This window comes from Brachyistius frenatus, unplaced genomic scaffold (genome assembly GCF_029030835.1).
Source record: "Brachyistius frenatus isolate BFR_SWC_R1_liver_20210118 unplaced genomic scaffold, ASM2903083v1 Contig_50, whole genome shotgun sequence".
NCBI lineage: Eukaryota > Metazoa > Chordata > Actinopteri > Embiotocidae > Brachyistius > Brachyistius frenatus.
Window position 1 is genome coordinate 1,429,597 of NW_027210649.1, and position 16,191 is coordinate 1,445,787.

The following is a 16,191-nucleotide window of genomic DNA, read 5'->3' on the forward strand; positions in this document are numbered from 1 at the left end:
TCTCCTTCCTAGTGCCCCATCATTTTTTACCCACACCTCATTTGCTACCCTCTCCCTCCCTCCTTTACTCTCCACTCCCCTGCCTCTCTCTGCTTGTCTGCAGGCAAGAGAGCAAGCACTGGAAAAGTCTATGCATTCTGTTTGAGCAGGACAGGACGAGATAACAGGCAAAGCCACATACAACTGAATGGAATATCAAGGTTTTCAGGCACTGTGAAGACACACAGAGGCAAGCAGGGAATACGTCCATTCATCCTGTGACATTTAAGCTCTTCTGTTTCACCTTGTGTCGTTATGAGATATATTTGAAAAAGCGGGGTGATTGCACTTTTCCACGCCAGTGAAGGAGCCCAAAGCAGGTAGAGAGCTCATGACTGGCTGTGCATTTAGATGAGGCTCTGCGCTGCAACAAAGAAGGAGGGAAAAGAAACTAGAGGAGGGGGAGAGAGAAAAAAAAAAAAAAGAAGAGGAAAAACAATTGAATAACAGGTGTGACAGGATGAAATTAAAGATATGGAGGAGAGCCAGGAGAGGAAAATGCAAATGACTGTGTGGGAGAGCAGTGGTGAAGTGGAGATGGGGTGGAACGACGGTTTTTCTGCAGTGATCAAAATGACCTGCTGAGGCGGGATGAGGCGGGATGAGGCAGAGGCATATGGAGGCATTTTAGTCCAAGTGTCTGCCCAGCCTGGGAGATATTTTCCGAGTAAAATTCCATCACTCTTGTTCTCCCCCTGCAACTCTACACTCAGAACATTAGCTAATTTTCTGTTTATAACAAAAGAAGAGGAGGCTTTACTGGCATATTTACCGCAGTGCCACAGTCAAATACATCAGGGCGAGACAGTCTGTAGGGCAGAAAGGATTTAAGTTCCTGATGAACATGCTGAGATTTTGGTTTTGGTTTTTGGCTCTACTCCACCACGCTCAGAGCCTCCCTTTCTATGGGGACAATGTAATTTTCTACCCGTCTACCTTTCCATCTTTATGTGCTTGAACTCTCCCTGCTACATCAAACAGAGACATTCATCAGATGCTATGAAATGAAGAGCAGCCTTTTGTAAGCATGCAGGGCCGTGTTACTTATTGTGTTTATCTGCTGCTCACACACACACACACACACACACACACACACACACACACACACACACACACACACACACACACACACACACACACACACACACACACACACACACACACACACACAACCACACACATTCAACCTCTCCTTTTGTGATATTTGCTGTAAGCCAGTCTGAAACAGGATTTCATGGTAGCTGTGTCTGGTTCAACAGGCTTACACATATTTTAGCCCGTCTCACAATGCTGCACAGCCACTAATGCTGAAGCCAACCCCACACACGTAACCGTTTCTCACACATACACGGACATCTCCTTGTTATCTGTTGCACTCGTGCATTACTCAGCCCCAATCTGTCGGCTTTAGATCTTCATCTCAACACTAAAGGTCAGATTGTTATGTTGTTATACTCTGAAATATCAACTGCCCAATTCCGGAGATAATCCCATTTAAACAGACAGATCTGCCTTGAACGGCTCACATCATGATCCTTTTCCAGCTTAAATACCAACGCTTGTCATTTCACATTATCCACCACTGCTCCTTTACTCCCAGCTGAACAAAGGGCAGGTAGCCCAAGGTCACCGCCCTTCTACTTCTCCACCCAACTCCACCTTTGTCCTGACATTGCTGTACCTCTACACATAACTCAACTCAGAAGCATCTTAGTTTTCCTGTTATATTCCACGAGACAAAGTGCGTCGCCAAATTGCACAAGAGGGAAGAGTTGTGAGCTTCTCTTGCAGAAATGTTAATGGGAAATATTATGCCTACACGAGCGAAACAAAGGCAGCGACAGAGAATCAGCTGAGAAGTTTTTCGAGGGGAGTAGAAAGGGAAAAGAAGTAAAGGAGCATGAGAGGGATGTACAGAAGGAGATAAAAGCAGAGGAATAGAAATATGTAAAAACTAAAGAGAAATAGTTTATTTCTTTCCACCGAGACCTTCCTGCCTTTTCTTTAAAGGGAGGCAGAAGGTTGACAGCAGCAGAGCAGTGGAATACTGGCAGAATTTTAACCGAGTTCTCATTATTTATTTACTGCTGCGAGCAGAAGGCTGCGAGTACATAATATGCTGCAAGTGGAATCATATTTTGTGTTGTTGTTGGTTTTTTTTGCATATGTGTGTCTATGCATTCACACGTGTACTGTATGTACTTGTGACGTGTCTGAGATATCATAGTAAGAGTTGTGCTTGACGGATAGTAGAAAATGACCCCCCGCAGTCGCCTCATTGGCATTCTGGAGGAGTCACAGAGCTATTTCACAGAGGACACGATGGGGGTCAGGTGCCACAAAGCAGCGCTGAGGTGGCATGAGATAAGGACTGAGGCTGTGGACGGACAGATACATGAAAGAAAGAGAAGGCCAACATGTGTGAACTGAGAGGAGACTATAAAGGAGCAACTGTGTCTAATCGAACTTGAGTGGTTGAAACTTTGGTCAGTAGAAACGTGGACTGGTTAACTAACTGGCTGCGGAAAATGGACTCAAGACAGGAATCAACTGTGGTTTGCATCAACAGAATACATGAGGGATGACATTGTGCCACTAAAATAAACTTTCAAAAGTAGTTATTCCTAATATGTTTTGAATTTGGTTGTTGTTTGGGTGTTGCTCGTTTGATGAAATGCAATATTGTGCTTCACTCTGCAGATTTACCAAGTGACAGCCCAGCGTGACGTCACCCATCGGTTTGTGAACTGCCCTTTTCAAAACTCAAGGTTGGCATTTTGTTTTTTGTGGAGCTAGAAGTGACCAGGAGGATGGAGCAGGGGAGGAGCGAGGCATGGATCAGACTGAGGACACTATGCCCACCGTGGCTGCACATAACGACTTGCATAAAAAACAAGTTGTTTTTGGATTTAATGAGAAGTTGACTCTCTTTGAACAGGAGTCTATTGGAGCCAGATGTTTTCTGGAGCGTAGCCACTAGTGTTGTTCCTGACAATATTTGTCAAATTCCATTTACTGTTGCCATGACATCGAAGGTTTGCAAAATCTGGAATTTACAGGTGTTTGCTCTTTGATGTCCTACTTGGTCATATTGGTTCATTCATATTTGTGATTGTTTTCATTTGTATATCTGTTTGTAATGACTAACTTGTCTTGTGATCTTGCACACGTTATTTTGTTCTCAGGTTTCTTGCCAAAGGAGGAAAAAAATAAAAAATCAAAATAACCGAGAAACAAATGTAACAACGTGGAACCCTCTCAATGAAGATTTGGACTTAAAGCATTAAATTAAAGATTTCATTTTAGCTAAAAAGGGGAGGTTTTCAAACCAAAACAACAAGGAAATGTTTTTAAAAAAAAAAAGGGGGGGGGGCAGAAGTGAGACAGCGACAAGCAGACACACTTGAGAGTTGTGAAGCAGTACAAAGAACTGAATTAACTGTCTATCACAAGGGGCTGACAGTCACGTGGGGCATGTAAGTCCTCTCCCACAAATTAATGGCTTTTCGTAGTAGTCAGGGAGATGGGGGGCTTATTCCCTAATGTCAACCCATCACTGTTCACAAATCCTCACTCGTCACAACTCCCTCTATTCCCACCTCTCACACTTTCTGCTATCTTGTCACAACAGACAGAGTAAGGATGGGGGAGAGGGGAGGGTAAAGGGGAGGGAAGGGTGAAGGAAGCAAGGGGTTTGGCTTTGAGTAACACCATCTCACCTGTAAAGCAGGAACGACTGACACCGGAGAGATTTTTTTTGCTGCTGGTCCATCCTCCTCTTCATAAGAAGGACCCTGCAAAGAGCTGCTTGCGGCATCTTCAAAATCAAAGAGAAATGTAACAGTTTAATAAATGCACACTGAGGCAGATGTGAAGAGAATGGAAAACTTGACTGACAATGAATGTTTCAACAAACAAAGGCCATGCAGGTGAACATTAAACATGAGGAGAAGCTGGGGCCAAAGCTGACAAGATAATGACAAGGAAACAGAACTGTCAGAAAACTATAAAGGAAAAAGTTATGATCCGGCAAACTCAAAGTGGTACACTGTGACTGAATGGGTTGGCTGCAGGTGAAGCAGACTGGGGACCTGGAAGCAGGTGAGGTGGGCGTGGCAGGCAGGAGATGGAGCATACAGAGGGAGAGAGAGACTGGGGACCTCTGGTGGATGGAGGGAGGGATACACGGAATATACTGAATAACTGAAAGGCCTAAAGACCAAACTGAGACAAGAAATAGATGGGGGGGGGATTTAAAAAAAATTGTGAGAGACTTTAGAAACAGAGAGTGAAGAGAGCATGAGAGAGAGCTGGGTGGAGGAGAAGAGAGTGGCTGAAGCAGCAGGTGGAGAAACAGGGATTTGAGAGGAAAACACAAAAGAGGCACAGTGGGCGTTGATTGGAATTTTCCAAAGGGAGAAGTGATTACCACGGAACCATAGGGGAGATGGCAGGCTTATTGAGAGTGGGCTAATTAATTTGAGTGCTAATACAGAAACCACAATATGGAGTCCACATCTCCTACGCCTGGATGACTGCTCACTCTAACGCGTCTCAGTCTGTAGTCAAGTATCACACATGAATTCACATGTAACAGCACGGGCAGTCACCTGATATCACATTAGCACGACAGGAACGATGGCACTGCCACAGTAGCCGAGGAAGTGTTAACAAAGTCTCAGTATGGTATCAATTAATTTTCTAAATGCATATATTATCTCAGATATACAAATTTAAACCCGCTGGTTGTGTGGCTATTCCAGCTGGGAGATTCCAAATTATTCCCAGGGCACTTTTTCCTATCATGATACTTTATGTCCATCGACTCTCATGATCAATAAAGGCCGGGTCATTCAGAGATGTAGATAATAATCAATATCAGCATCCTTCACCTATTCGCCCACAGGGACACGAGTGCACGGACACATGCAGTCGATGATGCATTTTGAAGAGAAACATACAAAATCCCGTTAATTCCAGTGCATCCCTCCATCTCCACCCTCAGTGAGCTCCCCCTTAAGGATCTCACCTAATGCGATCCCCAGTGACCGTCCACCGTCTAAATGCTTGCTTTTATAGCCAGAAGCTTTGATATTATTCTGGCCTGGCTCAACGCTCTGCTTGACAGCTGAGCCTTCGTTTTACAGGGATAAAAACCAATTAAAAATGTTCTTAAATTTCTTGCAAATGCTGCAAAACAATGTTTAAAGTAACGCTTTTGTGTCAACACACATAAGCCTGGCTGCGATGCCAGATGATGTTTACAAATTGTGCTTCTCTTCTCCTCAGTCTGAGCAGATAATGAACGAAATATACCCCACCCAGGTGTTTTAAGACATCTGCGAGCTGCGACTCTTCTCCTCCTCCCACGTACTCCCACTTATTTGCCCCAAGTCAAATCAATATATCATTAGCCAGTCTCTCCACGCACCCCCACCGCTCTTTATCCAGAACACCTCACCTCACCTCCCTCTCACTCCACTCTTACTCCCCCCTCACATTTCACACTATTTCATGCTGTTTTTCTCCCTTTACCTCGCCTTTCATCTCCACTCCTTTGGCCTCCACCTCCCCACTCTTTCTCCAGCTCTGCCTCTGTCCTTTGTGTATGTCTCTGCATCTGCTGCTGATGTGGAAAAAAGTGTGAAAGAGGGGGTCAAAAAAAATGAGAGGGTGGGGGTTAAAGGTATATAAATTTGAGTCACATCAGGTAGAGATGGTGGGCGAGGTCAGGCATATGAAAGGGTGGTGAAGAAAGAGCAGAGCGAAGCAGGGAGGAGATGGGGAGCGTGAATGGGGGGAGGGGAGCGTGGCTGTGCTGTGCTGTGCTGTGCTGTGCTGTGCTGTGCTGTGCTGTGTGGGTGAAATGAATGTGTAATTGCGTTGTAGTGGCTCAACCCTTCAACGACTGAGTGATGGCGAGAAGACAGCCGCAGTACTCCCCGGTAGAGGTGGCGGAGACTGCGGGTTGATGTGCTGCTGGGTAAACAGAGAAGGTTGTCAGCATCAGTGTAAAGGCACCAACACCACCAGGTAGCAACATGCCCATCCCTCACCGCAAGGTGTAAAACATGGCAAGGGGGATTGATGAGCATGAATGAGTTGGGAGAGGGAGAAGCAAGCATGGATAACTGGTCATCGGATTGGCGCAAGGAAAAGTTCAATGTTTATTTTTGCCTGTTAAAAATAGGGAATCAATTATTGGTCCATTTGTGGACAAAAGCAGGAAAGGATTGGCCTGCATCTCCCTCCGTCTGCATCTACTATTTCCTCTCCTCCACCTTCCCTCAAAACAGGCCGGCCATTCACTCCCAGCCCACCCCGCCCTGCTTACCATTTTATATATTCTCTCCTCAATCTCCTTTTTATTTTCCTTCCTCTTTCCTTCCACTTATAAGACAACGTGAGGAGGGGTGAAGAAGAGGGTAATTAAGATGGGGATGCTGTGCAGTGAAATGAAGCCACGCAGTACAAAGACACACCTCAACCCTTACAGCAAATACAGCCGATGAAAATGTGAATGGAATAAAAAGAATTGATGTCAGGCAACATAAACATGAAAACAATATATTGATTCAAATTTTCATCAAATGTTTCTTAAATGAAGAGGAGATATCAACTACGATGACCCATGTCGCCCGCTCTCTGTCTCGCACACACATCAGGAACAAAGCAGCATAGCTTTGATTGATGTGCTTATACAGCTCCAGGATAGCTAATGAAACAGGTGAGACAGCGAGAGCTCACATAAACAAGAAGGGAATCAGATCCCAGTTTGTGTACCATGGTTACTGCAGGGAGAGCGACTGGCAAGACCATTGAGGGTGCAGATGGAAGAGTCACCTTGAGGGAGAAGAGGGGAAGGAGGAGGGACGGGACACGGTAGCAATGCCAATTTATTTCTTTTTCAGGGCATAAGCTTGTCGATACTGAGAAACACACTTGGGGAGCAATTAATCTGAATTCATGATTGCACAGAAAGGTTATAACGTATGACAACTACATGAGAAAATCATGGAATCCTGGAAAACCCTCAGGTTTCAGCTACTGCTGCCGTTCACGTCTGTTTGTAGTGCAAAAGACTGCAAATGTGTTCAGTGGTGACTAAACACTTGGAGTCAGAGGGGCTCTGGCCTCTCTCTTTGTGGAGGTGTGAGTGGAAATAAAATAGTATTGATTTAACTCACAGGCACAGCATACAAGAGTATGAGTGCGCTCCATGAGAAGTCCGAGCAGCCTTTATCCGCAGCGGTGCTTCCCTGATTTACTGTCTGTCGCAGCTACAGATTCCAGTTTCAGATCTGTAGTGACACATTTTAGAAGACAGGAAATGTAAGTGTTTTGTTACATATCACTGATTATAAAGTCACAGAGTACAGAGTTTATTTCAAATGGCTCTTTTATAAAATGGTGTCAGGTATTGCTGCTGTTTTACTGTTATTTAAAAACCCTGAAAACTGAGCAGGACAACGTCCCCCCCACATTAAACCACAGTGACATCTATTGGTGGACTGCTGACACTGAACAAAAGGATCGGTCTGCTGAGGCCTATTCCTTTGGGACATAGAGCTCCATTGTTGTTCTAAAACAATTAAAAATCAATTAGGTACGCCGTCTCACTGACACGTTCCTTCATTAGTATGAACATGAGCACTGAGGTTTATTTTTAGCCGATCTCACATACACACCATCCTGTTGCCATCAGTATTCACTACACGCTATCAAATCTGCAGATGAAAATAGTACCCAACAAATCCCAATTTACTGTTTTGGAGTAATGCTGAAAGCACAAGCTCAAGATGTTTTAGGAAATTACTTATTCTTTACTGAAAATGAGAGAAGCCGAATCGCCACATATCTTCATTGGTAGATTTCACAACAGACGCTCTTGACTTGTCGCAGTAGCTAAAACAAAGGTGTTACCAATAATATTAATAGCGGTTTCATTCCAAACCAATTGTCCCAGTAAGCTTAATCGACTTCATTATTCACACCACTGCTTTTCTTACTTAAATGTATCCAATGAAAAAGGCCTATTTTATTGAAATTAAATAGCAAAGCATGAGAAACTGAAAAAAGATTGAACAAAGAGGAACGAGTAAGGAACCATTCTGGAACAAACTCTAATTCACGAATAGACCGGTAGTTATTAAAGCTGATATGATTTGCCCCAAAATTTCTGTTCTGACCACACACAAACTGACAACTTGTATATAATATATATATATAGATATATACTGTACTGTATATACTGTGCATTTTATATTTTATATTTTTACTGCTATTTTATTGCTTTCTATTATTCTATTATTATCTATTGCTTCCTGTATGCTGCTGTAGCGGAAAAAAAAATTCCCCTCGGGGATTAATAAAGTAACTACCTAACCTAACCTAACCTAACTTCCTCAATGCATCATTCATGATTTCATCCGAGTCATCTGCTATGTGGCATTTAACCAAAAATTATTCCAACAATGTACATATCTATTGCTATCTGCTGTTAACAGGTGCCTCATTATTTCACTGTTACCTTTCCATAAGTTCTCACTGCAATACTTTGATCCTTGATTAATTAAGGACCTAATTATTAGCTGCTCACCAATTAATCCCCCTTTATTAAGCTGTTAACTACTCAGGATGGTGTGTGCCTCAAATGTTTGCATGAGAGGAGGAGAAAGCTCAAGTGGTGCTGAAGCCAAGATCAGCGAGCAGACGTGTACCAACAATAAGAGGAAGTTCTATTTAAAAAATTCATTTCACTTTTGTGACAATGTTTTAAACTAAAACAAACTCAAGGTCGATTCGAATGCGATGTGTTTCTGGTTGATGACTGGAATGAAGGTGCTGAATATAAAGGAAGGACAATAAATAACGTGAGTGTTCGGGGGAGTATAAACAGCATATAGGCGAAAGTCTTGGGAGGTATTTGGGCAGACATAAAGCACCACCTCGGGCCTAATGGGATACACGTGACCACAGAGGAAATATTAACATGCATAGTCTAGCAAGTCATTACAAGCTGGAGTAGAAAACCATACATGCTCTCTGAGCCTCTGTCCTAATTACTGCCACCTCTGTGATCTGTTAATGGCCACAGCTGTGGGATTGTTAGGGACGGTCCATTAGAGGTAGCACTGCAGAGGAAACCTATTGTTAGAATTTTCATGTTTTAAAGTGCCTTTGACTGTATTTGGGGAGACACGCTGGGTTTGCCAGACTGATTAATTTTTTTTGTGTTGTTGTTGAAAGAACCAAGGACGCATTACCTTCTGAGTGCTGCCAAAGATGCATGTCTTTAAAGTGATATTTTAGGCTGCAAATTGTCACATACCAAGACATCTATTTGTACTTTGTTTTCCCCCATCTATGCCCCGCTTCACTTAAAAGACATCACCATGAAGTGTAGCGTTAATGTTTACAGGTTTATAGGTTATGCAGGATCTTAATCAAATCAAACTTCATTTTCATCGCCACTAATATAATTTTGACAATGTAGGTTTGAATGTATGTTTGCATGTTAAATATTATTTCAACTTTTAACTGCTGCAGAGTTGTTGCTATTAATCTGTTAATACAATATACGGGTCTACATGTTACAGGTGCTGCATCACTTCTGTAATCTCAGATTTGTGGCCTGATTGAGGCTATTGCCATTGCAATAATTTTAACATACTGGATCACATTTCATATTTAGACAGATGTTACCAAAAGTGCAGCCACCACAGTACTAAGTCACATTATTTAAACCACAAGTACAATAAATATTACTCATCATAATTTGCATCATAATTAAAATGTTGTTTTAGGATTATAAGATATTTTTTTAATTATTTTTTTAAAGCTTTTATTCAAAAGGAGATCACAGTGATCTTTGATAAATATTGATTAAAAAAAAAAAAAAAAACATTTTATGGCACGTAACCTGAAGGATCACAGAAATCACAGCGACCAGCAGGGGTCCTCAGTGCTCCGTGTGACGGCGGCGCAGAGACTCACAAGCAGGATTAAACCCTCCTCAAACCGCGGTTTTGGTCAACACTTTACCGACGACGGCGCTACACCAGAAATACAGTTTATCTACTGACAACGTTGTCTGTGGTTATTTAGCCTTTACGTAACGTTTAAAAACAAACAAAACCGTCCTTCCTGGATGACGTCGTCAACGAGGATGCGCGCGCGTCTCGGCAACGGAAGTGGAGTTTTGTGTTGCTGCGGGTAACTTCCTCTCAACACATGCTGGAACACTGAAGCCGGAACGTTTTAAAGCAAAATGTCGGCATGTTGCGTTTTTGGTTGTAAAAATCGATATTCCTCAAACCGCAGCCTTAAATTTTTCAGAATACCGTCCGGCTCTCGGCCGCTTCAGGCGCGTGTGGCTCCAGGCGATACAACAAGTGAACGGCAGCACCGAGGAGCTGAAAGAAAATACTCGTATTTGTGGCGCTCATTTCACATCAGGTAGCCTGGGAGATAACTGCGGGGCTTTCATTTCACGGCTTTCTCTTAAACAGCTGGCTTTGCGCACTGGTTAAAGTAGATGGACATGGTATAATCTGATATAATCTGAATTTGCCAAAAACGTTTTGTTTGTTTGTTTTTGTTTTTGTTTTTGTTTTGCAGGAAAGGCATCCATGGACCAGGACGGGCCTGACTTTGTGCCTTCTGTGTTTACATGCTCCAAACAAAGCAGGAGGAGATGCCCCGAGAACAAAGTAAACAGGTCAGAAATATGGAGTTCATTAAGATAACTTCTGCATCGACATATTGTAAATTGTCATCGTATGTTTCTGTTTTCTGTGTGCCAGCAACAACAAAACACGCCTAAATCTTACATAATGCTCAGATAATTTCATATTGATTATCAAAACATGTTTATTTGGCAGAAACATACAAAGTGGAGGCTTTCCTGCAGAACTGAGCAAATTAGTTGTTTCACAGAATAATAATTTAAAAAAAAAGTAGTATGATCGCAAACTGAACGTCTTCGTATTTTTGATTGTCAGTCAAACATCTCACGTTTTGCCTCGCCGAGGCTTGAAAAACCACATGGTAAAGTTTAGGGGGGAAAACATAGTTAAGTGTTTTGGCACAGAAACTACTCGGTTAGGAAAAGATCTTTTAAAGAAATCCTTTTCTCTTGCCTACGGACTCAAACCCTGGTCTTCTGGGTTAAAGTCCCGGGTTTGAGCCATCCAATCACCCCCAACCTGCCTCGCTACTCGAATTTGAGCACTTTTGTACTTCGTCAAATGACCTCCACATAATGTACCGACGGGTGTATTACACGTTAACACTTGACACCTGGTCTTCCCCACTATATTTGTTCTGTTGTAAGAATTCGGTCACTAGACGTGAACTATTAAAGGATAACCATACAGCAAATAATACACCGCTTCGTTGTTGCAGCCTTGCAGCACTAATGTCTCGTACACACTTTTGACAGGTAGATAAATGAGACTTCTTTATCATGAATTTAAATCAAATAGTTTTCATAATGTTTCCAAAGGTTGTACAGTCTTAGAAAAAGGGCTCACCGTACAGCCAATGCAGAAACAGAAGATGGATCAAGTTTGACTGAAGTTGATTCTCCTGACGCCCCTCAGTCCTCTGGTTTGGAAACTGCAAGTGAACTTCCAGAAGAGACACTGACACCTGCAAGACCATCAGTACCAAAGGTAACAGCCACAACTTGTTATCTCTTATGGTTTAACACAACATTAAATCACTATACTTTATTTTGTTGTGTTTTTTGTTTGTGTGCTTAAAATATTAGTAATTCTGTTATTGCTCAAGACTAGTATTGGTTAGATAATTTTTCTGCTCTGTCAGGTAGAGTACATTCTAGATTTTTGATTCAAGTTTTATGTCACATCTTAAATTGCTCTCTCCCACAGTAATAGTCTCTTCTGTGTGTGTTTTCCAGGAAGGAAAAGCATTTACGGGAGAGGCTGAGACAGACACTGAAACCAAAGAAATCCAAACAACCTTCAGCCTAAGCAAGACATTACTATCTTTCAAGGCAACAGCAGGCACCCCAAGACGAGACAAAATGAGCCCCATTGTGCTCCTGAAGCCTGTAGTTTCACCAGCAGGTTGCTTCCAGTGTGAACAGTGCAATCAGACCTTCACCAATGCATCGCAGCTCGTCAAACACAAACCGCAGCATGAAGAACGGAGGCCTACTATTTGTGACATTTGCGGCAAGTTCTTCACAGATCAGGCAGATTTCAACAAGCACTATGTCGCCCACCCGGTGGAGCCTTTATTTCCCTGTAACATGTGCGATCGATATTTTACTTCAACTCACAACCTCAAGCGTCATAAACTGCTCCATGTTAAAGATGGCAGGAAGTGCCCCAAGTGTGGCACACTGTTCTGTCGACGTCACAACCACCTTTTGTTTCGGCCGCAAACGGAGTTTAAAGAGGAGCCTAAGGAGGAGCCTCAGGAAGAGTCTTCCACCGTTGAGACACAAGATTTAGACAGTGATTGGCTCCCAGAAAGTGGTATGCTAAATAAGGTGAAGCTGAGCCAGATGACTAAAAAGGTTGACAATGTGCAGAGCTCACAGACCATTATACCTCTACTGACTTTGTCTGCCCCAACTGTTGCGCCTACACCTTTCAAAATCTTTAGATGTTTCCCTATTACCTGTGAGACCTTGCCTCCAACCTCAAACACGATAACTTTACCAGAAATCCCTCAACCAGTGTTTCTGAAGCCGTCTCCTGTTCAACCATGTCCACCTTCTCCAACACCCAGCGCATCCAGGAGCCCAGATGCCTCGTTTCAGATGAATGCGCCGTCTGACAATCCTGCAACTTTACCGCCACCTCATATCCCCCAACATGAAGAATTCCCACCCTCGCTGAGGATGTTCTCACCCAGGTACCTCACCTCAGCATTACTTGAGGTTAAAAGAGATTATGAATACATTTTAAGAAAGTCAAAAGGTGTTGTGGTCGAGAAAATCGCGAAGGCGGAACCAGATGAGCCACTGATGATTTCTCCGTGTGAACGAAGCATCAAGCAAGAAGAAAACGAGAGAACGGCTTATGACCTTGAGGTTGTACTGTGATCTAAGCAGTGAGGGGGGGAAAAAAATGCCCGAGTTGAAAGGTTTCACTGGTGCTTTGTATGCGGGTGGATCAGAAAGCGTTCAGACTGCTTCTGTTGCTGGCGAACGGGGCGCTGCACCGTGATGTGCACGGAGCTGGGGGAAGCAATAAGCTCTGTCAGTAAGTATTCCAAGTCGTGTCGCCTGATCAACATCAGCACACATTCATGGGACCACTGCTGCGTGGGCATTTGCACCCTAGACCTGAATATGCAGAGAGAGCGCACATAACATTTTATAGCTTCTCCCTGTTCTGTACCGTTGTTACTGTTATGTTTTGCCGTATAGCATGAAGCAGTTATGTTCAGTTTATTATGGTTACTTTATTATTCCTCTGATGCACACTTCTTTTCAACGCCTGTTTTTTTTTTTTTTTTTTTTTTTTGGCAGTTGGGCTTAACGTGGTTCAACACACTAATATATTTTGACATAAGTGCCTGAACCTGCTGTTTTGCTATCTTTTTTATTTGGTGAGAAGTTGAGATCTTTCATATCTTACTCAGCGATGAGGTAAAATTGTTCGACACTGATTTTGTATGCATGAAGGATATAACTGACCTGGATTGTAAAACTGCAGCAGGTGGCATTTAGGCTGCAGGCTGTATTCTGTACTTAGAAATTTGTGGTGTAATAATCTCTTTAGTCTGTAAACAGGAATTATACGAATAGCTCGCATCCATCTTATCTCATAAGAGTCATCACTGAATTCAGTTTTCCCATCTACCTCAGCTGACGTGAAACACAAAGACAATGTTTGTTGTTTTGTATAACAGAAATATACTGTATCTGCACAGAATGTGTGTATTGTCTCGACATATATTCACAAAGGTAAAGATTCCAATATTTGGTACATACGATTTTAGATTTAGAAGCAGGGTGAGACACAAAACTGCCAGTCAGAGACTGGATTTTCTCACTAAAAGAAGCTACGCTGCTAAACAGATAGACACCAGTTTTGTGTCTGCTGCAGAGCTGCTGTTGTGTAGGTCACACTGAGTCTCGGTGAGAACAGACAAGTCAAACATGTTACTGTACTTTAGGTGCCAACACACTTACTGACTCTGAACAAAAGTTCAGAGAAAACAAAAAATGGTTACCAAATCAAGTCGATCAGATTTTTTTTTTTAATCTAGTTTATATCAGTTTCAGTCACTACAGTCAATAGATGACAGTTTTATTCGATTAAGTGTATCCACAATGTTGTCTCCCCCCTTAATGGAGACTTAGTGTTTGGGCCAAGACAAATTAGGTTGTCCTTTTAGAAAAGTTTAATTTTCAGATGACATGCCTGTGCCTAATCTAAAAATATGAATTCACACTGGTGTTGATTAAACCTCAATCCGACTTACTACAAAGTAATTTCCTCTGAACTACATTGTGTGCATGTTGGATTCTCACTTAGACACAGGAACCAGAGATGTCAGAAAGAAGCTATGCAATCTGTCTTAACTGAGATACACTCTGTACCTACCATATGATAAAATAAAATGACTACTTTATTTGTTTGAATTTTCTTGGCTGGAGAAATGTGCAAAGGGAATAATTTTGTGGCCAAACCGTTGAAGATTTTCAGGGTAAAAAGAGTCATCAGATGTGTCCTGATGGTGGCAATAGAGGGAGTGTTAAATTGACCCAAAAATGTCTGCCCGCTTTTCTTGGACTGTCCTCTTATCAGTGTGATACTGCAGTCATACTGCATTAAAATCGCCGGTTTGTTCGGTGAGCTGGCATACAATCCGATTGCACAGAAAAGCCCACAGTACAATAAGGTGCCTTCATGCTTTGATTCCTCGGACCTTTATGTCTCCACACAGTGTGTAACTGTGGTTTCCAAAGAGTAGTTCTTACCTCAGATTCTCCCTCGTTTGAACTAAAAGAAAACAACCCTGTTACTCAATAATATAATGTGCAGATGACCAAACTAAAGGCTTTACAGGTGAATAACCAAATAAATACATTGCGGTTTTAAACCTTATTTCTAAACAGCAATGCTCAGATTGGGGGTAAATCTTTCTGGTGGTGTATTCTGCTTCAGAATCTGGGTTGAAATCAATTCACTAATAATTTATCACCATTCGCAGCTGCAGATATGATGGATTGTTGTGTAGACTGTTGTGGCTCCAGAGGTGTAGGGAGTCGTCCACTGATCACAGGATTGGTGTTTGGATTCGCGGGTCCTCCTGCCCATGTGCTGAAGTGACTGAAAGAGACTGAACTTGGTGATGGGGTGATGAATGAGAGGAAAAAATGATTTTGTTAAGGTAAAAGGTAAAAGTGCTGTATAAATGCAAACAATTTAGCATACATGATAACACTTAATGAGTGAAGACATTTGGAACTGCAAAATTGAAGGTTTATTAGTGTATCGCTATTGAAATACATGTGATTAATGACTTTCTAAAATGTATTATTGCAGACCAGCTGGCTTATTGAAAGTAGAAAACCCATGACTCCGTCTCACTGAACTTACTCAACTCAACATTTGTAACTGCATAATTAATTGATTTTTAAAAAGTCAGACACATTGACCGTCATTAAGAAGGGGGAGACAGCAGGGAAAGGGATTTTCACAACTTCCACACATGAACTCCAAATGATGGGCGCCTCGTTAGAGAGTGGGGATTAAGAAATTGCATAGCCTGTCATGTTGTCAGGGAGCAATATTTGACCTAGTAATGTTTTTTGCAGCTTTATATCCCATGCTGAAGACAGACTGCACCATTTTCCGAATTGCTGAGACTTGACAAAAACTGACTTCTGTTCTTCAATCTGATTTTGTGGATAAACAACTTTAACAAAAGGAAACGACGATTAAGAATACGTTGATTTTATTAGTCATATCCAGAAGGCATTCCTCCACAACCTCTTGTACCACATCTCTTCGGTTCCCGTCTGAGTCCATCTGCATGCTGTACACGTCCCATTGGTCCGAGTGCACCGGCAATGGTGGGCGAAGTTTCTGATTGGACGATTTGGCTGCCACTCTGCGACAACGAGAGCAGTGATTGGCGGACGTCCCCGGACCTAAAGCATGA

At 42.4% G+C, this 16,191-nt stretch overlaps 1 protein-coding gene across 1 annotated transcript; it reads left to right on the top strand.

The window, feature by feature from the left end:
- The first annotated feature begins 10,193 nt into the window (after positions 1–10,193).
- Positions 10,194–14,649, top strand: LOC138624278 (uncharacterized). Its single transcript, XM_069704302.1, has 4 exons — positions 10,194–10,497; positions 10,660–10,759; positions 11,546–11,714; positions 11,963–14,649. Exons 2-4 carry the CDS (start codon positions 10,671–10,673, stop codon positions 13,115–13,117), a joined length of 1,413 nt encoding a protein of 470 aa, XP_069560403.1. The 5' UTR covers positions 10,194–10,497; positions 10,660–10,670; the 3' UTR covers positions 13,118–14,649.
- The last annotated feature ends 1,542 nt before the right edge of the window (positions 14,650–16,191 follow it).

Bases quoted from the DNA above. Each gene is read 5' to 3' on its own strand.
- LOC138624278 (XM_069704302.1), top strand. From the start codon at position 10,671: ATGGACCAGGACGGGCCTGACTTTGTGCCTTCTGTGTTTACATGCTCC. The intron at 10,760-11,545 runs GTCAGAAATATG...ATGTTTCCAAAG, and splicing joins CCCGAGAACAAAGTAAACAG to GTTGTACAGTCTTAGAAAAA. The intron at 11,715-11,962 runs GTAACAGCCACA...TGTGTTTTCCAG, and splicing joins CAAGACCATCAGTACCAAAG to GAAGGAAAAGCATTTACGGG.